Genomic DNA, 27,951 nt, shown 5'->3' on the forward strand with positions numbered 1-27,951 from the left:
TTAACTACAGGATGATCCCATCCAAACTGCTTTCTGATAGTAACCGCTTACAGAGAATCCTTTTTTGGTAGCTGCTGTCTTGTTCTACAGACAAGCTGGAGCCAAAGCCATTTGGCCAATCTCCAGATAACCCAGAAACTTTGGGAGCAGAACCTTAAAGAGGGTTCGTGGAGAGAGCTAGGGCCACGAAGAACTCTCTCAAAGGTACTCCTTAACTTGGAAATATGGGTGGATGTGAAAAATGAGGTCTGGGGTCCCCACAGCAAAGAAGGAAAGTCTAGAGCTATACTGTCCACTAGAAATTTGCTACAAGCTGCATATGTAGCGGTAAGGGGCATATATTATTTAGCCATGTTAGAAAAAAAAAGAAAGAAAGAAGGACCAGGTGCAATTTATTTTAATATATTTCATAGAGCTTATGATATCTAAATTATTGCCATTGAAACATATAATAAATATTTAAAAAATTGATGAGATAGTTTACATTCTTTTTTTTTCCTTCATATTTTGCCTTCAGAATCCATTGAGTCTTTTACACTGAAAACAAAGGACTTACCATGTTTAAGTGCTCAAGAGCCACAAGTGGCTGGTGGCCATCACATTGGTTTTTTGAGGGGAAAGCTAAACCAAGGAGGGTAAAAGGTCTTTAGGGAAGATTCCTTTCCCTTTTAAGAAACTTGAAAGTGTAAGTGAATTCAGATTATATGAATGATGTAATGTTAGGAAGGCTGCCTTAATTCAAAGTTTGGAGGAAAACAGGTGGAAGAAAAGAGAACCAGACTGGGAAAATTGCCTATTAAGTTCCTGATGGTGGACTAATATTGTCATGATTCCATGAATCTTTGCACCATTCCTCTAAGGTAAGGGTACTATCCCTGTTTTTGAAGGAGAAATATGAAATGCAACAATATCTCCCTGAGATCCTGTCATTTCTCCTTCCAAAGGCAACCTAAATATGTAGTAGAAGAGGTGTATGTTGAGGGTAATGTGGAGAGAGAAGATTTATGCTGAGCTTTTGTTTTAGACATGGAGTCGTTTGCTACTGAGGAGCAGAGAGACTCAGTATTTTTAAGACACACTATTCTCTTATACCCATTAGCTCCTTTAATTCTCATGAAAGCTTCTACAGTTGTATTATCTTCATTTTAAGAGGAGAACACTGAAAATTAGACTTCAGAGACATGAAATAGCCTAAGTCCACCCAGTTGATACATTGGAGAGGTGGGCTTTGAACCTTCATTGGCTGGGTGCCACTTTCTTCTCACTGTTCCACTGCAATGCTTTTGGCTTAAGAGAACCAGAGTGAAGAGGCTAAGGGTCAAGATATCTCTTGAGCACCTTCTGAATGTTGTAATATACTTGCTTTGACTGCTTTCATGTTAAAGGATAGATATTGATTGGATGATAAATATGGTGCTTATGTATCATCTCTTACGATTTGAGGACAAAAATCAGGTTTTGTTTCTATTGGTAGTCACCATAGTTTCTTTGAGGTGGCAGGGTTCTTAAATATTCATTGTATGTATAGATTATCGAAGGATAGATGAAAATATAGGTGGATAGAAGGATGGGAAAATGGATAGGTAGATGGGAGAATGGCTAGGTTGATGGATGATGATAAATGAAAAGGTAGGTGGATGGATGGTGGGTGGAAGGATGGATGATGAATGGAAGGGTGGGTGGATGAATGGATGGATAGAAGGATATATGATGGGTGGAAGAATAAATGGTGAATGAATGGACAGATAGAAGGATGGATGATGAATGGAAGAATGGATGAATGGATAAATAAGTATCAATAGAAAGATGGATGAATAAATGGATGGGTAGAAAGTTTATGAGTGGATGAAGTTATGGAGGAATGGATGGTTGATGATTAATGAATACATGGAAGATGGGTAGGTGGAATATTAATAATGAAGATTATCTTTAGGCATGGAAAATACTTCCTAGAAAGTAACACATTTTTAGAAAAGTTTAGAATATGATAAACAACTAAAGGTCAAATAAATGACTAATAGAACATTCCTATAATTAATTAATTACTTCAGGGCTAACATGGTGAGTAGATGTTATCATCATCATCATCATCATCATTACTGCCACCAATGGTCAACATTAATTATCACTAGCTCTATCGTACATGCTTTACTAAGTATTGTGTGTCTTGTATCTAATCTTCCCAACAACTCTATGAAGTAGACATGATTATTAACATCTCATTTTATATATGTATAACCCGTTAGGTACCTTGTCCATGTCCCTCTAACAGACACCAGTGCAGACTCACATAGCTTTGTATTTATTTATTTAGAGATTTTTACTATAGGACACATGTGCTCACTGGAGAGACAGAGAGAGAGAAAGTGAGAAATCACCCCCTAGGGAGAATGGCCACGCTACAATCTCTTCTCCTCCATTCTCTTCTAGGGATTTTGGGCAAGCATTTACAAATGCCTGGGGTGATTTTTAAGCCACCAGGTCTGGGACTCAAACCGCAGTTGGTCATTTGGTAGTCCAGTGCCTCAACTACCACACCACCTGCTGTCCCCCCTCCAGATTTTTAATCACCATGGAATTTGCCAAGACTGAGGAACCAGTGGCATCATGCTTTGCTCTATAGATGTTCTATAAATTTGGTAGATCAATAGCTACTTCAGAAAAGGAATCCATTTCTAAAACAGCCATTTACACAGAGTTTTCATTTTGTAATTTTAAATTATCTCATATTGTTTTATCCAGAAAACACTTCAATCTTTTCTTTTTAATGTTTTAACTACTTAATATTTGTGGAGATAATTGTGCATATATGCATCTGTATGTTCACATGTAAGATGTGCATGTATTGCATAGGTGCATGCAAATTTCAAACATTTTTTGCATCATCATAAACTTGGAGTTTAACTCTAATTTTCCATGAACTTCTTGAAGTCCCCTCTGCTGTGTACAAAGTGGTTTCTAGTATCTGTGGCATGTACAATACAATCTTGAGGTGGGTCTTACTCCCTGTCATTTGATGATTGGGAAAACTCACACCTCTGCCTGGCTGTGGTTTGCCTCCAAAGCCACAGCACCCTTCTCACCTACTAGCCAACAAATAGTAAGAGTGGCAGGATGCCAGGCTCAGCTATGCTACAGCTTGAGATAAAGGGTTCTTCAAGAGTTTGAATGTGCCAAGGAATAATTTGGTCCTTACCTGAATGTTCCAGACATGCGTGGCTGGCTATTAAGTCTTGTTTTAATTGTCTTGAACCACCCCCAAAATATTTTCTATTAATATCCATGACCTGATCCAAGTAGATCGTTAACATTGAAGACCATCAGCCAGTATAAATTATTTGTGTTTGCACACAATCCTTTATGGTCTAAAGAAGCAAGTCATGCAACTCTCTGGAGGGTAAAGCATCCCGGCAGAGAAGAGCAAGCACATAGGCCTGGTGGTGTAAGCACCTTGTCTTGTGCAAAAAAAACAGTACAAAGTCAATGTGGTGGGGCAGATCAAGGGGTGGGAAGAGGGATAGGAAATGAGCTTTGAGAGGAAGGCCATCGTATGCACTGTGAATTGTATTATTAAAATGATGGAGGATTTTGGATTAATGAATGCTGCCCCTCCCTACCTTAACCCTATTAGTGGCTTCAGGTTGCATTTGGAATGTAAGGAAGTCTCTGCAGGACTCAGGACCTTCCATCTCACCAGCCATCTCTCTGGCTTTACCCCTTCTTACTCATAGTCCCAGCTATGCTTGTTCAGCTGATCCTTGAACACATCTAGCTGTTTCCATATCAGGCTCTTTTTATCTCTGCTGCTTCTGCTGGATAAGTCCCCACATCCCCACAGTGTCGTCTCTTCCTCCTCCTCCTTTTCCTCCAGGTCTCAGTTCATATGTTATGTTTTTCAGAGGAAGTTCTGTTGACCTCCCATCAAAAGTAGCTTGCCCAAGTTAGTCCTTATCACAGCCAAGATCACAACAAAGAGTTGTATTTGTTTCTGGTCTACCTACCTCATGTTTGTTTCCTTCACAGACTATGATCCCATGAAGGCAGTACTGTGCCTGCTTTATACTGCATTCTTCATTTAACCCTGTGCCCACACATTGTAAGTGCTCAATAGATATTTGTTCTTGAATGAATACATTAAAGTGCACATTAAAAAAATTATTGCGGCATTATTCCCAATAGCTAAGACATGGAACCAACCCGAATGTCCACTAACAGATGAATGGATTGAAAAAGTGTGGCACATATACACTACATATCACTACTCAGCCTAAAAAAAAAAAAAAAAAGAGAGACCCTGGCATTTGATAGAAAGGTTACTGCTAAGTGAAGCAAGCCAGATTATGAAAGAAAGGCACCGTATGTCCCCACTTAATATGCACTGAATGTCAGCACTCTATGGGAGAAGCTGAAATATTGGATGGTATAAAAGCATGGAGAACAACTGTGGGCACCAGAGGCAGTGTGGGAGGAGGGTGGAAAATGGCAGAGGGTGAGGAGGAGGGAATTAAGGAGAAAAAAAAAAGAAGAAGTAAACTATTTAAGAAATACAAAATGAAAATGTATCTGTTGAAGATAACTTGTATGGTACTATCTTTGATCGAACCAATATTCAGTGTATTCTGGATGGAAAAATTCATTTTGTATGCTGCAATGATATACAGTGAATGAATGTAAAAGAAATAGATTTTTTAAAAGTCCTATCGGCAGTCTTATAAACAATAGACCAGTCAGTAGAGAGAGTAGAGTATCTGTGAGAACAGGACAACAGCTGAGGGAAGAGATGGTAAAGGCCTGCCTTTGGTCATAACAGAAGAAGCAGAGGAGAGGTTGGATTTAAGAGATATTCAGAAAGTGGAATCAACTAAATCAGACAGATACGATGCAGAGAGAACATAGGAGGCCTATCTCACACGGCTGGCTGTGGTTCGAGCCCTAGCCCTGGTGGCTTGAAAAATATACTTGGTGCTTGTGCATACATGCCCCAAATCATGATGGGGTGGAGAAATTGAGCAAAAAGTATTGCAGCATGACCACACTCCATTGAAGAAGATGTTTCTCTCTCTTCCTGGCAAGTGCATGTACCTTCTAAAAATTAAAAAACAATCGGGAACCAGCAGTTAGCGTAATGGCTATGTCACTGAACTCCCATGTAGTTGACCACGGTTTGCGTCCCGGACCCGGTGGCTTAAAACTCACGCTGGGCGCGTGTGTGTGCGTGCCCAAGATCCCGAGAGGGGAATGGAGGAGAAGGGATTGCGGCGTGACCATCCCCCGTGGGGGGTGATTTCTTGCTTTCTGTCTCTCTGTCTCTCTCTGCCTGTCTGGCGAGCGCACACGCCCTATAGCGAAAAAACCTCTCAAAAAAAAAAAAAAAAACAGCAACAACAACAACAAAACAAAAACAAACAAAAAGAACTTTAGGGTTTGAATCACCAGTCAAAAAGAATTAGGGTCATTTATAAGTAGTCAGTGAATGAAATGTCACTTAGAAAAAGCAATTTGCAGCATGATGTGATAGTTGAGTAAAGTCTTCAAGGAAAAAATAACAAAAAATGGGACCAGCAGTTAACGTAATGGCTATGTCGCTGGACTCCCACATAGTTGACCGCAGTTCGAGTCCCAGACCTGGTGGCTTAAACTCACGCTGGGCGCGTGTGCATGCGTGCCCAAGATCCCGAGAGGAGAATGGAGGAGAAGGGATTGCGGCATGGCCATCACCCCTGGGGGGGTGATTTCTCACTTTCTGTCTCTCTGTCTCTCTCTGTCTGTCTGGTGAGCACACGCGCCCTATAGCAAAAACCTCTCCAAAAAAATAAAATAAAATAAAATAAAATAAAAAAGGTTCTTTCTCATTAAAAAAAAAAGAAAAATAACAAAAAAATGAGAAAGATGCTCTGTTAGGTAGCAAGAGAGTCACGTGCTGTTAAGGGACAGGAAGAAAAAAGTTTGGGCCATGTTCTATAACTCAGGTGCTCTGTGGTCCCACCTATGTGTTGGATGACCTGACTCAGTGACTAGGCTTTTAATTCCTTGCCCATTGTCTAGATTGGTTATTGAGAGTTGATGCTGGACCAACTGGTGGCATGGTGGCTATGGGGATCTCACATGGCCTACTGCTTGGTTTGAGTCCCAGGCCTGCCATTTCCTCACTCAGTAATCAATTCAGATCTCTCTGGACAATAGTTCCTGCATCTGTAAAATGGGGATTGAAAAACTCTATCACTTGACTTATGAGAATCAAGTAGCATGAAGTGTGTTGGACATCTTGGTTGGAATATATTGTTTAACAGATGCTTAAGTTATTATTTCTATCACACCTTTGTCTCCACAATAAAGACAAGTATTTATTAATAGAAATCACTCCCCAGAGGGGAAGAACACCCTGTAATCCCTTCTCCTCCATTCTCCTTTCAGGATCTTGGGCACATGCGCCTGGTGTTTTAAGCCACTGGGTCCAGGTCTTGAACCATGGTTGACTACGTAGGAATCCAGAGACATAGCCATTATGCCATCTGCTGGTCCCTCAGTTATTCTTTTTAAAAAAGAATAATTGATTTAATTTTATGATTACTATTATTACTTAAATTTTCTATTGAGCACACACACTCGCATGTGAGAAAGTGAGAAATCAATCCATCTAGGACTTGAACTCTGTTTGGTTATGTGGAAGTCCAGCACCCTAACCACTGTGTTACCTGCTGGCCCCAATTATTCTTTTATTACTGCTTGGGATAGAAAGAAAAACAACACATATAATATCAATACTGAGAGTTAGTGGGAAGAAGAAGAGGTTCTGTGGAAACAAAATTTTTATTTTCTTTTAATCTAGAGAGAAGAGGCCAACCAAAATGAACCAATGGTCAAGTTATCTGCTGGGATGGATGGCCCTCCTCCTCTATTCCTATGAGACAAGTGGAGGTGAGTATATTGTCAGATGATGAGGAGAATTTAGAAAATATTCATTGGGATCTGCAGATGACATAATGGTTGCATCACTGGACTCCCACATGGTCAACTGCTGTTTGAATCCTGGACCCAGCAGCTTGAAATTCATGCCAGGCACATGTGTGTCCATGCTGAAAATCTTGAGAGGAAAATGGAAAAGGGATTGTAGTGTAGCCAGTCCCTCTGGGGGGTGTGTGGGGGGGTGATTTCTCACTTTTTGTCTCTCTCTCACTCTCTGGCAAGCACATATACCCTATAGCAAAAATCTCTCTAAAAGAGAAAATGTTTGTCACAAATATAAAAACAGAACTACTTGTAGATCCATTAATCCCACTATTAGGTATGTCTCCAAAGGATGGAAAGTCACTCTATAGAGCGATAGTCGCAAACTTGTATTTACTGCAGCATTATTCATAATAGCTAAGATATAGATCAGCCTAAGTGACCAATAACCAACAAATGGCTAAAGAAAATGTGGCATTTATACACAATAGAATACCACTCCGCCATAACGAATAATGAATTCAAGGGGCCTGTAGGTGGTGGGTGGTTAAGGCACTAGGCTCCCACATAGCTGACTGTGATTCAAGTCCTGCCCCTGCCAGTTTACTGTCTCACTTTCCCTCTCTCTTTTTGATTTCTGGTCAAAATTTAAGTCTCTTCACAATCTAAATGATATATAGCAATTTAATGTATGAATAATAATTTTTTTTTTTTGGAGAGATTTTCACTGTAGGGCACGTGCGCTCGCCAGACAGACAGAAAGAGACATAGAGACAGAAAGCGAGAAATCACCCCCCAGGGGGGATGGTCACGCCGCAATCCCTTCTCCTCCATTCTCCTCTCGGGATCTTGGGCACGCACGCACACGTGCCTGGCGTGAGTTTTAAGCCACCGGGTCCGGGACACGAACCGCGGTCGACTACGTGGGAGCCCAGCGACATAGCCATTACACTAACTGCTGGTTCCCTAAATAATAATTTTTAAAATTAATAAAAAATAAAAATATTGAAAAAGCAAAAATAATAAAAAAAATTAAAAAGAATAATGAAATCTTGTCATTTGAGATAAATGGATGAAACTGGAAGATACAATGCAAAGTAAATTAAGTCAGGTTATGAAAGACAAATACTGCATGTCCCTACGTACCAAACACTGAATGTCCTCACTCATTGGCAGGTGCTAAAGAATTCAAGGGCATAAAAGTAGAGAAGGTATTGGTTGGTACTTGAAACTGAATGGGGGACGTGGTGGAGACATTGAGAGAAATTGGTTAAAAGACACAAGAGTATAAGTAAACAAGTGGAGTGGGTTATAGAGCAATGTACCACAGTAACAAACATCACGGAGAATGGTGGTGATAGGTTCATAAACAGATAACTATATCTTAAATTGGTAAGTACCTTCATAAATATTAGCTCTGAGCAATGTAAATGTGAGAAAGAGTATGAACCTAGACTGAACCAAGTCTTTATGGACAAGTAGCAGGTAGTAAATCTAGAAAGAGAGGAAACATTTGGGATAGGATGAAGGGCATGAGCAAAATCCCAAAGACAAAAGAGAACATGGGGTAAGGTCAAGAGACTATTAATCAGGGAGTGAGAATGGGTAGGTCAACAGGGTCTGGATTATGGAGGATTGAGACTCAGTTAAGAAGATTAGGCCATCTGTTGGATTACTTTGCAGATGGCTAATAGTATTCATTATGTGTTGATTTTTACTAACAACTCTCAAGGATAACCTTGTACAGGGGCATCTACTCTCCCACTAGTTATAGTATTCCAGATACTCAATGGTGTCTATGACTGAGGAAGAATATTGATGACAGTGACAGATAATAATGTTTGTTAAGCAGCAGCCATGTTCCAGGTACTCTGCGTTATAGATCTATACTGTTTAAACGTCACAAAACAAGACTAAACACTTCTGAGACCCAGACATAGAAAACACAGTGTTGTTTAAGGATCTCTAATACCTCAACCCATGAATGGGGTTCATCCACTCTCTCCCAACCCATCCTTGCCTGTGTCATATTGTATAGGGTAAAAATCCAGAATTAGGGACAGGGTTGCTAGGTTACAGACCTTGAAGGCAGAGATGTATCTTATTACTCTGCATCAGCTGAGAGCTAACTGTTGTAAACCCTCCAAATGTCCATGGCTTAACTCAATAGAGGTTCATGCCAAATTCATTTAACAGCTCAACATAGATGTCTGGTGGGAAACCTTTCTTTTGGGATGTAGAGAATAAGATCCTTCTTCTTTTTGTATCCTCCAGCCTCAGGACCTCGGTGTTCTCTGTCCAGTCTTACTTATCAGTTTGATTCTTTTCAAGTTTCTTTTTTTCTTTTTCCCATTACACACACACACACACAGAGAGAGAGAGAGAGAGAGAGAGAGAGAGAGAAAGGGGGAGAGAGAGAGAAAGAGAGAGAGAGAAAGAGAGAGAGAGAAAGGGGGGGAGAGAGAGAGAAAGAGAGAGACAGGCACCCCTCAACAGGGTCTTCACATGGCACTCTACTCCCAAGTCTCAGCTGGCCTGGATGTGAACCCAGAACCTTTCCCATGTGGATCTGGTGGTGTTACTGCTGTGCCACTGCCTAGTCTTAATCAGAGTTTCTCAACCTTGACTCTGTGGACATTAGGGTCAGATGGTTCTTTGTTCTGTGTAGCTATTCTGTAGGTTATAGGGAGTTTAGCAACATCTCTGGTTGGTATCAGCCCTCTCCTACTGGTTAACAACATAAAATGGCCGGAAACTGTTTAATGTCCCTTGGGGGGTGGGAGGGGGCATGATTTCCTCTCCTCCATGGAGAATCATTGCTCTTTATTCAGCTGACAGACAGAAGAATTTCTTTTTACCCCATGTTCTCTCTTGTCTTTGGGATTTTGCTCATGCCTTTCATCCTCCCCTAATGTGTTTTCTCTCTTCCTGGATTTACTCCCTTCTAATTGCCCATAAAGACTTGGTTCAGCCTGGGTTCATACTCTTTCTCACACTTACACTGCTCAGAGCTAATATTTATAAAGGTACTTACCAATTTTAGATATAGTTATCTGTTTATGAACCTATCACCACCACTCTCTGGGATGTTTGTTACTGTGGTACATTGCTCCATAATCCACTCCACTTGTTTACTTATACTCTTGTGTCTTTTAACCAATTTCTCTCAATGTCTCCACCACGCCCCCCCATTCAGTTTCAAGTACCAACCAATACCTTCCCTCCTTCTATGCCCTTGATTTCTTTAGCACCCGCCAATGAGTGAGGACATTCAGTGTTTGGTACGTGGGGACATACAGTATTTGTCTTTCATAACCTGACTTAGTTTACTTTGCATTGTATCTTCCAGTTTCATCCATTTATCTCAAATGACAAGAGTTCATTATTCTTTTTAAAATTTTATTTACTATTGTTGTTTTTTAAATTTGACCAGAAAGCAAAAGAGAGAGAAAGGGAAAGTGAGAAAGTAAGCGGCAGGTCCAGAACTCGAATCACAGTTGCTACATGGGAGCCCAGTGCCTTAACCATCCACCACCTGCAGGCCCCTAGAATTGATTACTCTTCATGGCTGAATTCTATTGTGTATACGTGCCGCAGTTTTTGTAAAGCACTATTTTTATAGCACAGAGAATTGCTTGAGACTTCTTTTTTAAACATTTATTTATTTATTTATCTATTTATTTTTAAGCCACAGGGTCTAGGTCAGCCATGTGGGAATCCAGTGTCTTCACCACCAGTCACCTGATGGCCCTTTTTGAGACTCCCTGTAAACCAAAAAATGGCAAACATAATTCCCACCCACAATCTACTGCATATACACAAAGATCACTTGTCCGTGTATCTTATTTGTAGCAATTCATTATTACATCTTTGAGAGAGGGAGGGCAGGAAGGAGGGGATGAAGGTGATGAGGTTAAGGAAGAAAGCTTTGATCCTGGAGTAGCAAATGAGGAAACCAAGCTCTCATCTTAGTTTTGCTGAAAAAAAAAAAGATATTGACTTTAAATCATTCCTTATCTTCTGTGGGTCCACCTGTCCACCTGTGATGGAGAGCTTGGCCTAGAGCAGCACTTCTTAGTATATATTTCAGGCACTATTTATCTATAGCGCTATTGAATGATGACAAAAATTTTTTTTAAATATTTGGGAGTCAACCAGGAAGCATGGAAGTTAAGGCAGCTGGAATCCACATGACTGACTGCATGGTTTGTATCAGGATCTGCTAGTTTGAAAAACATGCTGGGCGTGTGTGCCCAAAATTCTGAGAGGAGAATGGAGGTGAAGGCATTGTGATATGGCCATCTCTGGTGGGGGGTGATTTCTACTTTCCTTCTCTCTCTCTTTCTGTTTCTGTCTGATAAGCACACACATTCTATAGAAAAAAAGAGAGAGAGAGAGAGACTACTAAGTATACTTTGTATTTTAATTCTTATTTGAATATAAACTCTTCTGATGAGTTCATTAAAGAAGCCCTATTTCACATGGTATTTTTTGAACGAATTTTGCCAGCTGTCTCTTGATCACCGATGATGAATAGGCCATTATTCTAGGTGCTGTGAATACACTGTGAAATGACCGAGTTCCTGTCCTCATACAGAAGAACAGAAAGATCTGGGACCAGCAGTTAGCGTAATGGCAATGTCGCTGGACTCCCACGTAGTCGACCGCAGTTCGAGTCCCGGACCTGGTGGCTTAAACTTAGGCCATGTGCGTGTGTGCCCAAGATCCCGAGAGGAGAATGGAGAAGGGATTGTGGCATGGCCATCTCCCCTGGGGGGGGTGATTTCTCACTTTCTGTCTCTCTGTCTCTCTCTGTCTGGCGAGTGCATGTGCCCTATAGCAAAAACCTCTCCCAAAAAAAAGAAAAAAAATTCATAGAAAATACATACTATAAAAAAACCTTTGTGTGAGTTTAAAATTTTTTTGCACCAATAAACTCATACTTTAGTCCCACTTTTATGCAGACTTTTTAGTCCTTTCACATATTTTTGCTCACCTTCATTGAGTCTGAAACTCTTCCTCAATACCTGTGGCCCAGACATATTCTGGACACATTCTCATGTCATTAGGAAGTCGAGTGCTACTCCTCGGTGTGTAGCGCTCAGACTACCATGAGAACTGTCTACATTTTTTTTAGACTGCTATAACAAAATACTGGACTTTATAGCTTATGCATAACAGAAATTTATTTCTTACAGTTCTGGAGGCTGAAAAGACCAAAATCAAAACAGCAGCAGATTACATGTCTGATGAAGGCCTACTTCCTGATTCATAGATGACACTTTCTCTTTCTAACATTACATAGTAGAAGGGGCTAGCAGATGTGGAAGGGACAACTAGCTCTCTGGGGTCTCTTGATAAGCATTTTAACCCCAGTCAGATGGGGATCGCCTCTCAAAGACCCCAACTACTAACACCTTGAGTGTTACAGCTTCAACATATGAGGGACCATCATTCATATCAAAGCAAGAACCAAACCAAATTGGATTCTTGGCTCCTTCCTTATGACTGTCTCCTCTTGTTTTGTCCTTCTGTCCTTCAGATATTAAAGAGGACTGTGTCTTTCCCTTCACCTATAAGGAATCTGTTTACTTCACTTGCACCAAAACTAATAGCTTCTCCCCTTGGTGTGCAACAAGGGCAGTTTATGATGGCAGATGGAAGCACTGCATGGTAGAAGGTGAGTGTGAAAATTTCATATACCGGGCAGCTTTTAAACAACAGACATGTACTTCTCACGGTGTTCTTAACAGGGTGGATTGCAAAAGAGAATGTGTGAATGTGGAAGACACGGTCATATTTTTGCAAACTATAGTGTCGACGGAAAAAATATAACTAACTGTAAAATTAATAATTAATAATTAATGCGGTTTATTTTCAAGCCAACTGTGAGTGACCTAGGCCCGGAGAAGAGGCATACATGCCTTTTCTCGGGGTGATCATGTACATAGGTTCCTTTTATTTGCTTTTGAGATTGACACACAACATTTAATTAAAAGATTTCCCATTGGTCTGGCCCAAAAAGGCGGGACATGTAGAAGCGGGGGAGGGGGGGGTGTTGTAGGTTATAGGTGGGTTCCACAGATTCTTAGGTCAGTGATTGGAAGGGAAAATCCCTGTCTTAGTTAAAGAAAGGCTTAATCTACATCTCAAGGAAAAGGGAAGTTCCATATCTTGGGAAGGCATAAGTAAAAGAATACACTAATCGGTTGAAATATACATCTCAAAGATACTATGCCAGGGACAGGAGGTAGGAAGAATCCTGTTAATAGAAAGTAAAATGGTCTGTTAATGTTTGTGGGCATGACTTCCCCAGTCCCCTTTTGAAAAGATTTTGGAAAAATAGGAATATTATGTACATGCGCATAGATTATGACCTGGGAGACCAAACACCAAATACTAATAATGGGTCATAATGCTACCAACGGTGCTTTCTGGATGGCTAAATGATGGCACAGCCATAAAATATAATGCTCTGTGAGGCTGACCACAGAAGGTCTGGGTTTGCATCCAGAGCCCTCCATGAGTACCTAGGGCATGTACATGCCCATGATCTGGGGCTGGCTGAGGCTGGGGGTGGATCATGGCATCAAGACCCTATTGAAGGTTCTGTGTGTGTGTATCTCTATTTCAGAAAGAATTAAATAAATACTTTATTTATTTATTTATTAATATTTAGAACATATATATTTTTCTAGCAGTTTATTATTATCATTTATCATTATTTATGCATTCAATCACTATACATCATTTAGTTTGTAAAGAGATTTTACCCAACATGATATATGCCACATAGCAGGTGAGTTGAGAATACTATACACCACATCACCAACAGGCAACAAACCTTATCTGTGTCCCACAAATGTCTTCTCCATTTTTCCCCAAATTTCCCATCCTGCACTCTTCCCCTCTCCCACTCTCCTTCCACTTTTTCCCCATTGTCCATAACAATTTTCAATGCTTTTATGACCTCCAGTATTTCAGTCTCTACTAAGAGTGTAGACCGTCGCTACATATATATTTTTATTATAACATCTTTCTTTCTTTCTTTTTAGGGAGGGTTTTGTTGTTGTTTTTCCTACTGGGCATGTATGCTTGCCAGAGACCAAGAGCCAGGAAGAAGTGAAAGAAGTGAGAACCACTCCCTGGGGTGGGGTGGCCACGCCATAATCCCTTCTCTCCCATTTTCTTTCCATTCTCTTCTCAGGATTTTGGGCATGCATGCACACATGCCTGGTGTGAGTTTGAGGCCTCTGGGTCTGGGTCTCAAATTGTGGTTAACTGCGTGGGAGTCCAGCCATGTAACCATTATGCCCTCTGCTGGTCAGTGTTTGTCCTGGCCTTAGCTCCATCTAAGAGGAAGCAGAAAGAAAAGAGACAAACAGAGTAGCAGTGGACACAGGCAGCCTGAGTCTAAGCAGCCCAAGCAACTTGTGCTGCCCAGATAAACTGGGTGCCTTTATTTACAGGGCAAAGCGACATTACATACGTGTATTTCATGACACTCCAGATAAGTTGATATGTTACAGACAATAAGAAGCAGGTAACAAATCTATAAGGTCTTGGACATACTGGGCCAGTTGTATCTCTTGGCTACCACCCTATCAAAGAGAAATTCCAATAACCTTCTTATCTAGTGGAGAGAAGCCTAACTGCAGGAGGGAGGTTACTTTCTTGCAAACATCAAAGTGGTGTTGATAAGGCTAAAGAATCTTGCAGAGGCAGAACAGGGGTTGGACTTTGCTAATTGGGGTCAGGATGTTTCCTGAATTTCATCAGATGTATCTGTTGGAAGGCCCCTAGAACATTCCACCCTTTGCTCTGCCTGCAGCAAGGGTCAAAGAAAGGACAAGGTGCAAGGTTCTGCCATAGCCCAAAGGGACAGGAGATGATTGCTCAGAGCAAGTCCCCACACCCACAGGGCCTCTCTCCAAACATGTTCCTCCATTTCTTTATTTAATTTTTAAAAAATGTTTACTTTTCATCACTGTGTATCACTATAGCATACCAAATGAATTTTCCCATCATGAATATACTACCTATTGGTACAGTCAAAAGCAATACCATATACATTATCATTATCAGCTTTCTTTACATTTTGGGTCCCTTAAACATTTTGCTTCTTTCTTCTTCCCCTTGATTCCCTCCCTCTCACCCTCCTCCCCCACTGTCTCCAGTTCCTTAAAGACTTACAATAAGAACATATTTTAATGAAACACTTTCATGGCACCTTTAAATAACAACAATTTGTGTTTTCTTTTTTTAAAAAGACTTATTATTTAAACTATTTTTTCTTTTCTTTTTTTCTTTTCTTATATTATTGCATTTTCTAATCTGAAGCAGCTCTGGCATCAGGACTTCACAGCTTCTGGCTCCAAAGACTTCAGGTGCGACTGCACTACTAACTCTCCTGTGCTCTTGGGGCTCATGATAGACAGACCTCCTCTGCTGGAGTCTTCAGAGCAACTTCAGGGGCTGAATTCTTATAGAGTATTGGATTACTTTCAGTTTTGCATTCACTGTGGGATATTCTTAGGAACTTGAGGAGTATGTGCTTTTTTGCATCCAAGCATCTTTAATGTTTCTTTTTCCCAGTTTGGATGCCTTTTTGTACTCTTTATTCTGGTAACAATAAGCAGTTTATAAAGGTGCCATGGATACCTGCCATATTTTTCATGATCTCCAGGTGAAGGCTGAAACACTTTATCTGGTATTCTTGACCTGATAAATTTGTGATGAATCTAGTCTGTACAAATGGAGACTCCACACCTTTTGCCACCGTGTGTAGTCTGTCTGGGGACCTCTGAACTACTGAGTGCAAAATCCTTGCCATAAAGGTAGCAGCTGTTCTCTTTGAAAGCAGCATCTGCTAACCATCCAGCCTGAACATGTCCACAGAGGAAATGAGTAGAGGAAGAATTTAATAAGTACATATTTTATTTAAATGGGTGCTGGAATTGATTTTAAAATTTCATTTATTGTTACTATTTTTAAAAATTTATGCTATCAGGCACTTGTGCTCACCATAGAGAGACAGATTGAGAGAGAGAGAAAGAGAGAGAAGGTGGGAAAGCAAGCCGCCAGCTCGGGTACTCAAATTGCAGTTGGTCATGTGGGAGTCCAGTGCCCTTAACCACCATGTCATCTGCTGGCCCCAAGTACATTATTTTCAAATGGTGCTCTCCGGCTAAGGGTATTGTAATATTGTACGGCCAGATGACCAAAGGAACTACTGCATTCTTTGTATCTTCCTTACTTTTTCTAAGTTAATAAGGGGAAAAGAAACAAAGTGTAAAAGAAAAGGGATTTGAGAGATTCTGTTTACTATTTTCAAAGCTAAAGGCATTTTTTTTTTGAGAAGTTTTTCGCTATAGGGCACGTGCGCTCGCCAGACAGACAGAGAGAGACATAGAGACAGAAAACAAGAAATCACTCCCCAGGGGGTATGGTCACGCCGCAATCCCTTCTCCTCCATTCTCCTCTCGGGATCTTGGGCACATACGCACACGCACCCGGCGTGAGTTTTAAGCCACCGGGTCCGGGATGCGAACCACGGTCGACTACGTGGGAGTCCAGCGACATAGCCATTATGCTAACTGCTGGTTCCCCTAAAGGCATTTTTGACAGTTATCTGATTTCTGGATCTGAGTGTGTGTTTGTGTATACAGATGAAATTTATTTATTTATTTTTAACCAATAACTCAGTGTTGGATATTAAATTGCTCCTACCAATACCCAATTTTTGAATATTTATGATTTGCTTTTTCCTGGCATCATTGTTTTTAAGTTTTAGATCAAATGGCCCCCTCCCCTTTATAATACAAATACTATAATGTCCCTTTCACTATCCTGAAATGAAATTTGCAAATAATATTACTTATCTATACTCACAGTTTCAAAACAAGCCAACATAATTTCTTAACTGCAAGAATAGACAGAGTAAAAAGAAAGAAAATTAGGGAGCAGCAGATGGCATAATGTTTATGTTGCTGGACTCCCATGTAGTCGGCCACAGTTTGAACCCTGGAAGTGGTGGCTTAAAACTCACCCTGGGCGCGTGCGCATCTCAAAATCCCGAGAGCAGAATGGAGGAGAAGGGATTGCAGTGTGCCATCCCCCTGGGGAGCGATTTCTAACTTTCTGTCTCTCTCTGATGAGCATATGCACCCTTTAGCAAAAAAACTCTCTTTAAAACAAAGAAAGAAAATTATAATAAAGTAGTAAGCATGCATGATCATAACTAACTTCAAAGACATTAACAATAGCCAGAGACTTGTACTGTTAAGTAGAATCTCTGATTACAAGACCTGAACATGATTATAAAAAGTGCCCTCACATGCAGAGAGGGAAAAAAAGAACTTAGAAGCAACATTACCCCCTGCTGAAAATGGAAAACCACCACTCTAACTCAAACAACGCACATAATCAGCATTAACTGTTTAAAATGGAACTAGAAATAGAAATTTTCCTTTTTAAAAAAAAAAATCTGGAAAAGAGGTTCCGAAACATGCTTAGCACATACAAACCGTGGCAAAATTGTGCCAAAAGTATATTTACAGCACAGGCAGGCCTAGAGGTATTAGTTTAGAGAGAAAGGGAAGCACTCCCTCAGTGGAGCATGGTCATGCCACGATCCCTTCTTCTTCATCTCTTCATCCTGTTGGGATTTGGGGCATGCATCCACATGTGGCAGCCATGTTATTCAAGCCACTGGGGGTAAGATTTGAACCATGGTTGGCCATGTGGAATCCAGCTTCCTCAGTCATTATACTACGGAGTTGGCCCCTATTTTCAACTATACCTCTTTTGGCCAAATTATTGAGGGTTCTTGTTTAGATGAAGGCTTGCCTTTTGAAGGTCCTCTCCTTGGCTCTGGTCTCTGAACCAAGTGTTGCTCTTTGGAACGATAACTATAATCAATAACTTTCTTGCTACATAAAAATTTTTTTATTTACTTACTTCTTCCACGAGAGAGAGGTAGAGACCCCCAACAGGGTCTCCATGCTATAATCCACCCTAGTCTCACCCAGATCGATCATGGGCGCATGTGCATACATGTCCAGCAGGGTCAGGGAGGTCCTAGGATGTGAACTCAGGACCTTTCCTATGTGAGTTTAGTTGTGTTACCACGGTGCCATAACTATTATCACTACTTTTCAGCAGCTTGAACATTTTAGCCTTACACTCTAATGGTAAGTGGTATGTATGTGCACTCCTAAACAGTACTTTGCAGTATGTTTCTCTTCACCCTTATCTCTTAAAGAGATAGAACAGAAGCAGGTATCTATAGGGCAATGCCCTGAGATGTTAATTTAAGATGTTTATATAACTAGAAATATAGTATTGTGCAGAAGATTTTTTTCAGTTTCTTTCTTTCTTTCTTGAGAGAGAGAGAGAGAGAGGAGAGAGAGAACACCCCTAACAAAATCTTGATGCTGTGATCTACCTCCAGCATTAACCAGCCCTGGATCATGGGTACCATGCCCAGTGTACTCAGGAAGGTCTACAGATGTGAACTTGGAACCTTCCATCTGGGTCAGTCTCATATACATTGCATTTTACTACTGTACCACCATCCGATCCTGCTTTTTTCTTTCTTCCTTTCTTTTCTAATTTTCAATTTTCCTCAATAAAATGAAGTACTATCACGAATCAGAAAAACAGAAGTCATTCCCTCATATTCAAATCCACCAACTAACCCATTATTTCTTTCAAAATAGATCCCTACTCTAGATCTCATCCCATCTCTCAAAAACCACTCTAATAATTTGCTAACTGGTTTCCTCCAATCCTTTCTCACTCCCTTCCAATCTATTCCCCACACATCAGCCAAAGAGACCGTTTTAGAATGTGAAATCAGGTAATGCTATTTGTCTGCTCATACTCCTCCATGGCTCACCATCATGCCTTAGAACTTTCACCTTGGTCTGCAAGACCCTATAGTATCTTGCCTCTTTCTTACTTCATCTACCACTCCCTTCTTTGCCTACGGAACTCTGGCTATGGTGATCACCATGCTATTCCTTGACTATTCTGAACTCCTTTCTGTCTTTAAACCCTTCACATGTTTATTTCCTCTTTCTGGAGCTCACTTCTCCCAGATTTTTTCATGGCAGGCTTCCCCATGTCACCTGTTCAATGCAGCACTTCTTCCCCTGCTTCACCTAGACAGCCCCTTTCAGTCCCAAATGACATCGAATTCCTTATTGCATTGGGTAAATCTACCCATGATAAATATATTGTCAGAAAACATTATTTATACTGTATATGTGATGGGATATTCAGTCTATTAATATAAGTTGCAATAAGGCACCCATGCTAGGTAATAACTTTCCTTTATTTGACTTCACTGGCTTATTTTTACATTTTTTGTAGGTCAAGATCTTGACTTTGTCTGTTGGTCATGAATCATCAATAGTCTTCTTCTTGACTTTATAAGTCTGTTGCTTATAAGACACTATGTGACGTATGTTAAGCTTGTTTGTTCAACAGGTTGGGGCACTATGGAGACTGGGAACCCTTCTGGAGAAGCTTTGAGGATGAGACCATATGGGATAGGCTTTAAGCACTAAGTGCTTGATGAAATGAATGCATAAAGTCTCTTCCAGACCTGATGTACTTTTTAAAATTTTATTTATTACTATTATTATTTTAAGTTTGTTATAAGGCACATGTACTTACCAGAGAGAGAGAGAAGGAAAGTGAAAAAGCAAGCCATCAGGTCTGGAACTCAAACTGTAGTTGGCCATGTGGGAGTCCAGTGCCTTAACCACCAGGGTCCTGCTGGCCCCTGGACCTGATGTTTGTGTTGTACTTTGATGACTGATTTACTGACTGAGGATGAAATGACTCTATTCTGTGAGTGACTAGAGAAAGTCAAACTACTCATGAATTCTATTCCATACAGATTTCCCACGCTGTGTCTTCCCCTTCCTCTATCGAGGAAAGTCTTATGAAAGCTGCATCACAGATGGCAGCTTATTTGGAAAGCTCTGGTGCTCAGTCACCTCCAGCTTTGATGAGAAGCAGCAGTGGAAATACTGTGAAGCAAATGGTGAGCCACTGGGGTAAGGATGGGGTATGAGGTAGGGAGGAGGGTAGATAGCAATGATCCTGGTCAGGGTGAGAGTGGAGCTACTAGAGGAAGTGTTTCTAGGAACCACGTGTCTTCCCAGAGAGTACACAATGGCAACCATGAGAAACAAGAATGTTCTGAGGCCTTGTTCTTCAAGTCCCTATTTCCCACATGGAAAACCAGTTGTCCTGAGAATATAGTCCCGGTATTACATTTCAAGTATTTCTGTTTGTAGAATTGACAATCGCCAGATTCACCCATTGATGACCCCTATCTACATCTCAAAGCAGCTTAACATATAATCTTAATTCTATACATAATCCTTACTTAATATGATCAATGTCATTATTTAGAAAACATGTCAGGGACATGCAGGTGCCCAGGATCGTGAGGGGCAGAGTGTTGGGAAGAGGAGATGGCAGCATGAAGATACTCTGTCAAAAGCTCTCTTTCTCTCTTTCATGCACACACAATGCACTCTATCACAAAATAAATTTTTTTGAAATTCATGCATAATTTAAAATGTTTTCTTCTTTCTCTTTCTTTTTTTCTTTCTCTCTCCTTTTTCTTCATCTTTCTTTCTCTCTCTCGTTTTTCCTTTCTTCTTTCTTGTGATTATTTTTTATGTATTTTACTTCCCCTCCCTTGTTTCCCTTCCTCTCACTCTCCAACATTTTCCATCCTCCTACTACAGTGTCTCTAGAATCCACTGTTGTTCTCCATAACACTTTCTATGAACTTCTCGAAGACCCCTCCTAATTTCTGTGTGATAAATGAAAGCCTTTTAAAATCTCCTCTTGTTGACTTGTAACCTTTCATGATCATTTTCAGAATATGGGGGGAATTCCTTCAGCAAGCCTTGCATCTTCCCCTCCATCTACAGAAATAATGTGATCTCTGAGTGCATTGAGAATGAAAGCAACAAGCTCTGGTGCCCAACCACAGAAAACATGGATAAGGATGGAAAGTGGAGCTTCTGCGCTGACACAAGTAACTTGGGGAAGAAGTTGGGTGGGCATGGGGAAATCTTTCATTCATTTACTCAATGGACACCTCCTGGCACTCTGCTGTGTGCTTGGGACAGTGCTAGGCACTGGAGACATGGTGATGAAGAAGGTAGGCAGGGTCCTGACCTCACGAATCTGGCAAACAAATAGCAGAAACCATGTGATATTGAGACAAGCTTTAAGATCCAAGAGAAAGATGCCGATACAAATTTGTCCATGGAATACTATTCAGCTATAAAAACAAACAAACAAACAAACAAACAAACAAAAAACAAGACCATGGCCTTTGATAGAAAGTGGACAAACATGGAAGAGCTATTGCTGAATGAAGCAAGTCAGGTTATGAAACAGAGGCATTGTATGTCTCCACTTAACGTATACCAACTGTCTACATGCTACAGTAGAGCCTGAAAGACTGGAGGGCATAAAAGCATTAAAAATGATTATGGACACTGAGGACAAAGTGGAAGGAGAGTGGGAGAGGGGAAGAGTGCAGGAAGGGAAATTTGGGGAAATAGGGAGAAGTAAGACATTTGTGTTACACAGATATGGTTTGTTGCCTGTTGATGATGTGTATATTAGTATCAACTCATCTGCTGTGTGGCGTATATCATGTTGGGTAAAATCTCTTTACAAACCAAATGATACATAAGGACTGAATGTATAAAAATAACAAATAATACTAATAAAAAATTTTAAAAAGATTGAATACAGAGGCCAGTAGGTGGTATGGTGTTTAAGGCACTAGACTTCTATATGCTTGACTGTGATTCAAGTCCTGGACCTGGCCTCTTGACACTCATGCAGGGTGTGTGTGTGTGTGTGTGTGTGTGTGTGTGTGTACACATGTGTGTATGTGTATGCTCAAAATCCCAGGAGGAGAATGGAGGAGAAGGGATTGTGGCATGGCCATCTCCCCTGGAGGGTGATTTCTGACTTTTCCTCTCACTGTCTCTCTCTGTCTCTCTCTGTTGAGCACACATGCCCTGTGGAAAAACCTTTAAAAAAAATAAGGTTGTATACCTGTCATACAAATATTGATAAGCATTTGCTAAGTTTTAAAAAAACCTATTAGTGAAGAAACTGAAGGATAATAAAAGCAATTCAAAGGTGATTACAAGATGTGTATATGATGGGTCTTCAAAAAGTTTATGGAAAATGAACATTATGAAAAAAACTATGCAGAGATCTCAAGACATTTTTGCACCAAGATAAACTCACACTTTAATTCCATTTTCCAGAAGCTTTCTGAGGTCCCCTCATATAGTCAGTGAAGAAAAGTATACTGAGCACTAAATCACGCACAGCTTGAGCAATCTTAATCTGAAAATCCCAAATCTGAAATTCTACGGAATTAGAAACTTTTTGAGTGCCAACATAACATCTAGTGGAAAATTCCACAACCGACCTCATGTGACAAGTCACAGTAGAAATGCTGCAATACAAAAACATTGTATAAAATTACCTTCAGGCTATGTGTATAAGGTGTAAAATATCAATGAATTTTGTGTTTAGATGTGGGTCCCAAGATATCCTATTATATACATGAAAATATCCTCAGATCCAAAATAATCTGAAATTCAAAACACTTTCAGTTCCTAGAATTTTGGATAAAGGATACTCAGCCTATACAGAATCTATTAACACCTAAAGGGTAATCAAACCTTTGAAGTTATCCTGCTTATCAGACAAATTACTCACATGCATTGAACAAAAATCATTCACAATCTATCAATCTTCTGTAAGTTATGTATGTCTCATAGTTTCAGAGTTTGGCCTTCAATCTATGGCAATTAGTAAGTCAAACACTTATACCTAGTACGGAGGTCTGGAAACTCCATCTCAGCCTATAAGCCGAATGTGGGCCAATGCTCAACTAGAGAATAGTTTTTTATGGTTGGGAAAAATCAGGATATTTTGTGATTGGTGAATTTTGTTATAAAATTCAAATTTCAGTGCCTATATATAAAGCTTTCTTGGAACACAGCTATGCCCATTTATTTAAGGGTTGTCCAGGTCCACTTTCTCACTGTGACCACAGGGCTAAGTAGTTACAACAGAGACTGTACGATGCTCAAAGCTAAAAAGTATTTACGGAAAACATTTGCTTGGCCCAGTTGTGATGGTGCACACTGGACAGTGCTGCCCAGCAAGCTGAAGACACAGGGATGCCTAGGTTTGGTTTCTGACCCACCCTAAAAAGCCAGGTGTGAAAGCCTGCTCCCATAGTCCCAGCTGCCCAGGAGGATGAGGCAGGAGAACTGCAACATAGGAAGATCTTCTCTTAAGAAAAAAAAAAGAAAGAAAACCACACACACACACACACACACACACATACACACACACTTGCTGATTCTAGAGTATGAGATGTCAGTCAAGAATTTGTTAGACCAGGGAACGAGCAGTTGGCATAATGGCTATGTCTCTGAACTCCCACATAGTCGACCGCGGTTCGCGTCCCGGACCTGGTGGCTTAAAACTCAGGCCGGGCGTATGTGCGGGCGTGCCCAAGATCCCGAGAGGAGAATGGAGGAGAAGGGTTTGCGGCGTGGCCATCCCCCCTGGGGGGGTGATTTCTCACTTTCTATCTCTATGTCTCTCTCTGTCTGGCGAGTGCACGCACCCTATAGCGAAAACCTCTCCAAAAAAAAAAAAGAATTTGTTAGATCATATTCTAGGTTGACATTAAAAAGTCATGTGGCAATCTTTTGGCCTTATTTCACATTTTGGATAATTTTTGTCATCACAAGATAGCAAACCTAAATTTGGTGAGGTGATCAGGGAAGAAAGCTCAGAGAGAGAAAACCAAACATTCACAATGTGTCTTTGTCAATCTACTCTTGGGCAACAGTCAGTGGATCCCGGTTTGGTATCATTTTGTCCAAGAAAAAGGCTCTCCCTTCATACTTTCATTTCCTTGTAAGTTGTCTGAGTCTCCAACCCCTGTTCAGGGATCTTGCATGTATCCAGGACTGTGGAGTGGAAGGTTGTCCATGGGTGAGGAATGAGCTAGAATTCAGAGTGGCTCACACTGGAAGATACAGTTAATTCTCATTATTCTAAATATTGGGTTGTTGGAAAGGTCATGACATAGTTTTCTAGGCAACAATATCCCATGACTTTTCTGATAGCTCAATAGTTATGTTTTACAAAGTCACTGCAAACACTGAACTAGGGTTAAGACCTTTAAGTGTCTGGTCACAGCAGTTTTGTCAACCTATCAATACCTTATTCTGCGTATATTTCTATTTATTTATTTATTTATTTAGAGGTTTTTGCTATAGGGTGTGTGCGTTCACCAGAAAGACAGAGAGATAGAAAGTGAGAAATCACCCCCCAGGGGGGATGGCCACGCCACAATCCCTTCTCCTCCATTCTCCTCTTGGGATCTTGGGCCCGCCCGCACATGTGCCTGGTGTGAGTTTAAGCCACCGGGTCCGGGACTCAAACCACGGTTGGCTACATGAGAGTTCAGAGCATAGCCATTATACTAACTGCTGGTCCCCGTGTGTTTCTATTTAAAGAGACCTTACATAGTATGTATTACTGATTCATTCTCATTGAACTCACAGCTGGTTGGCACTACAACTCCACTGGAAAGAAGTTTATCTAAGAGACATATTTTCTCCATAAGGCACATCACAGCTTTCTTAGGCTTAGAACGCCAGACAGCACTCCGACCCTATGCTCAGAGCCATTTTAGACAGTGACATCAGCAACAAGCATGAAACATCAAAAGACATGGCACTAGAGCATGGACAGAGTACGTGTTCACAGGGTGAGAACTGAAACGAGAAGGCAGAGCATAGCCTTGCTTGACCACAGCTGAAAATGTGTGCTTTTACATAGGTATCGATTGGGGGGCTCCAAATAAATTTTAGCAAACAGGTCAATTTGCAGATATAGAATCTATGAATAATAAGGATCCACTGAAATTTATCCTCTGTGGATTCCGGTGGGTCCCAGTCTACCGCTCCATCCTCCTAGAGCTAGAACATTGTCCTTCCCACCTGCATTCTGGATCCATGGGTTTCCCTTTGTCCTTGGTCCTTATTCCATTTCCCCATTCTGTTCTCCACCTTTCCCCAAGTCCTAAACTCAAACAGCATGAGTCTTACTCATCCAGGAATCACTGTGTTGGGTTAAATGGGCCAGGTACAGAGGGGTAGATACCACATGTTCTCATACATATGTGTAAATTGAAGGAAGGACCTCAGAGAGGTAGAGAGATGAAGAATGACACTGTAGTTTGGGAATGATAGGAACATGAGAGGTGGAGGGAGGGTAGAGGGATTTTGACTCATAGAAATAAAATTATAGATAGATAAGAGGAGTCATGCCTGGCATGATAAAATGCAATAGGGTGAATATAGTTGACAACAATTATGGTCTATCTCAGAGTAACTGAAAAAGAAGATTTTGAATGCTTCCAACATGAAGCAATGACAAATGGCTGATGTGGTGTGTATGTACTACTCAGACTTAATCGATGCACATTGTATCTTTGTACTGAAAAATCACATTATATCCCCCAAATATGTACAATTATTAAATGTCAATCATTTAAATTTTTTAACTAATTAATTTTTAACTAAAAAAGTAGCTTCTGAGGAAAGAAAATTCAGCAATGCAACAGTCTTCTGACATCTAGGTTTAGGTCAGAATTCACCCCTCCAATGGGAGCCTCTGAGCAATGGCCAACAGCACAACCATACATGCAGTGTTTACCCAGTTTTTAATCTAGGATGAGTTCTGAAGCCCAAGATGCCACTGTGGTATAAAAGCCCCGGGAATAACCTGTCTTATCTCCCTTTTTCTCCCCAGGAATTTCCTCACTGGTTGCTGGCTTTCCCTGCCACTTCCCATTCAACTATAAAAACAAGAATTATTTTAACTGCACTAACAAAGGATCAAAGAAGAACCAATTATGGTGTGCAACTTCTTACAACTATGATAAGGACCACACCTGGGTGTACTGTTGATGCAAAGGTGAGAGCAGGGGCCAAAACTGGGTGCACCGCTGATGCTAAGGTGAGAGAGGTGGCTAGGTGGCACATCGAGGTGCCTCGCTGACACAAAGGCAGGTCAGGGATCACACCCGGGTATTGCTGATGTGAAGATTAGATCTGTTTCTCCTACCATGTCTGATTAGCTGAGATTTCCAGCACAGTGGGCTCCATTTTCCAAAACTAAGATGGGGTTGAGATGAAACCGAGATTTTTCTGGCAAGCAGGAGAGAGAGAGAGATGAGGGAAATGGGCAAACTGCTTCAGACTCAGAAAGGCATCATTCTGAGTTTTAGGTCTGGAAGGCATTGGCTGAAGAAAAATTAGGGAAATAGAATTCCTCAAACTGGAACATGATATGAAAAGACAACTTAAGATAACTTAAGAAGGATAACTTAGGCTTCTCTGGTCCCACATCACCATACTGTTGATCCACAATCCCATCATTGAATAGATAACTGAGGAAAAGTGGAATTTACTTCTCGCCTCCCCTACCACAGCCCATAAGTCATCGACTATCTCTGCAAGACCAACTTGACTCCTCATTTTCTTCTACTCTTTCTCATTTTCTTCTGCTCTTTCCCATCTGGCTTTATCTTGTATTCTCGACCCTATACAAATTCTCTCTAGATGGAGACCTCCTGTGTGGATCAATTGACATAATCACTCTTTAACTTCTGGAATCCAAAAGTAAAGGGAATCCAGAAGTAAAGAGAAACTCTTTTATCAGATGTGTGGACAAAACTCTGCTTCCCCTCCCTCTGGTGGTTCTAAGTAATATTTGTCCTTATGATGCACGTGGCTTATGGATGAACCGCATTAGTAACTCTTCATGAATTATAACTTGCCAGTGAAAATTATCTTCCCTGAACAGAGGATGCCAAGGAGAGGATTTGGAACTCTAGGTGCCATCTTGGATATTAAAGAACACCCAAGTGATCTTCAGTCTGTAGCTAGGGCTGTATTTTTAGTACCTAGTCTCAAAATTCATTGCAAGACTTTCTCAACTATTCCTTCATGCTTAAACCAGACATCAATAATTAATTACTTGGGGCCAGCAGATGGTATGGTGGTTAAGGTGCTGGACTCCCACATGGTCAACCATAGTTTGAGTCCTGGACCCAGTGGCTTTAATGCACACACACACATACTGGGCACATGTGTGTGTGCATGTCCAAAATCCCAGGAAAAGGGTGGAGGAGAAAGGGCTGTGGTGTGGTCAACCCCCTTGGGGGTTGATTTCTCACTTTCTCTCTTGCCATCTCTCTCTGTCTCTCTCAGGAAAGTGTACATACCCTATAGAAAAAAAACTTAAAAAAAATTAATAACTGAATCTGTTTCCTGCCGAACCTAGATGCAAATTTATATTGTATTGTTGTTGTTGTACTTCTTCTTTGTCTTCATCTTTGTCTTTCCTCACCCTCTGTCCATCACAGCAGGACTGTCATCTATGGGTCTCTCTCCCACCAAACTTATTACCATTGTGATGAGGTTGAGGGATTCATTGTTCATTACCTGACTTATTCCCTTGAGCCAGGTGAGGGGTAGAGGATGTTTAACAGCCCTTGGATGAGCTGCTTCCACTTACTTCTGAGTGTGGAAAATCAATAGAAGTCACTTTTTAATTTGCAGTACATTTTGAGCCAATGCAGTTGTCACTTTAACTCTGGCCTTTGATACTGTTTTCAAGGAAAGGAGGAACCTCTACAGAGGAAGACTGCCACATAGAAGCTGGGACCTGCTTTGTCTTTTCCATTGTTATCGTGTAAGCTTAAATAATCATCTTTAGAAATACCTCCTCCACCATCATACCCAATCACTTGGTCCTTTGCAAAGAACAGAGGGAAAATGTGGTATTACCACCAATAAAAGAATCCTAAATTAAACCCGGGCACTGTCTTTTCTGTTTTCTAGA

The 27,951-nt window shown here is 40.8% G+C and overlaps 1 protein-coding gene and 1 pseudogene across 3 annotated transcripts; one reads left to right on the top strand and one right to left on the bottom strand.

The window, feature by feature from the left end:
- ELSPBP1 (epididymal sperm binding protein 1) lies at nt 1-27,922 on the top strand. Of its 3 annotated transcripts, none has more exons than XM_006142186.1 (8): nt 1-204; nt 4,024-4,096; nt 6,830-6,918; nt 12,491-12,628; nt 19,856-20,002; nt 20,855-21,013; nt 25,855-26,019; nt 27,727-27,922. In XM_006142186.1, exons 3-7 carry the CDS (start codon nt 6,849-6,851, stop codon nt 26,010-26,012), a joined length of 672 nt encoding a protein of 223 aa, XP_006142248.1. In that variant the 5' UTR covers nt 1-204; nt 4,024-4,096; nt 6,830-6,848; the 3' UTR covers nt 26,013-26,019; nt 27,727-27,922. The 3 variants fall into 3 exon arrangements, with proteins under 3 accessions (XP_006142248.1, XP_027623152.1, XP_006142249.1); XM_027767351.1 differs by having other exon boundaries at nt 27,732-27,922; XM_006142187.1 differs by lacking the exon at nt 4,024-4,096.
- On the bottom strand, nt 15,300-15,781 carry LOC102471764 (39S ribosomal protein L30, mitochondrial pseudogene; annotated as a pseudogene).
- Nucleotides 27,923-27,951: the final 29 nt, after the last annotated feature.

The sequence above is a fragment of the Tupaia chinensis genome, unplaced genomic scaffold (assembly GCF_000334495.1).
Source record: "Tupaia chinensis unplaced genomic scaffold, TupChi_1.0 Scaffold000067_2, whole genome shotgun sequence".
Taxonomy (NCBI): domain Eukaryota; kingdom Metazoa; phylum Chordata; class Mammalia; order Scandentia; family Tupaiidae; genus Tupaia; species Tupaia belangeri.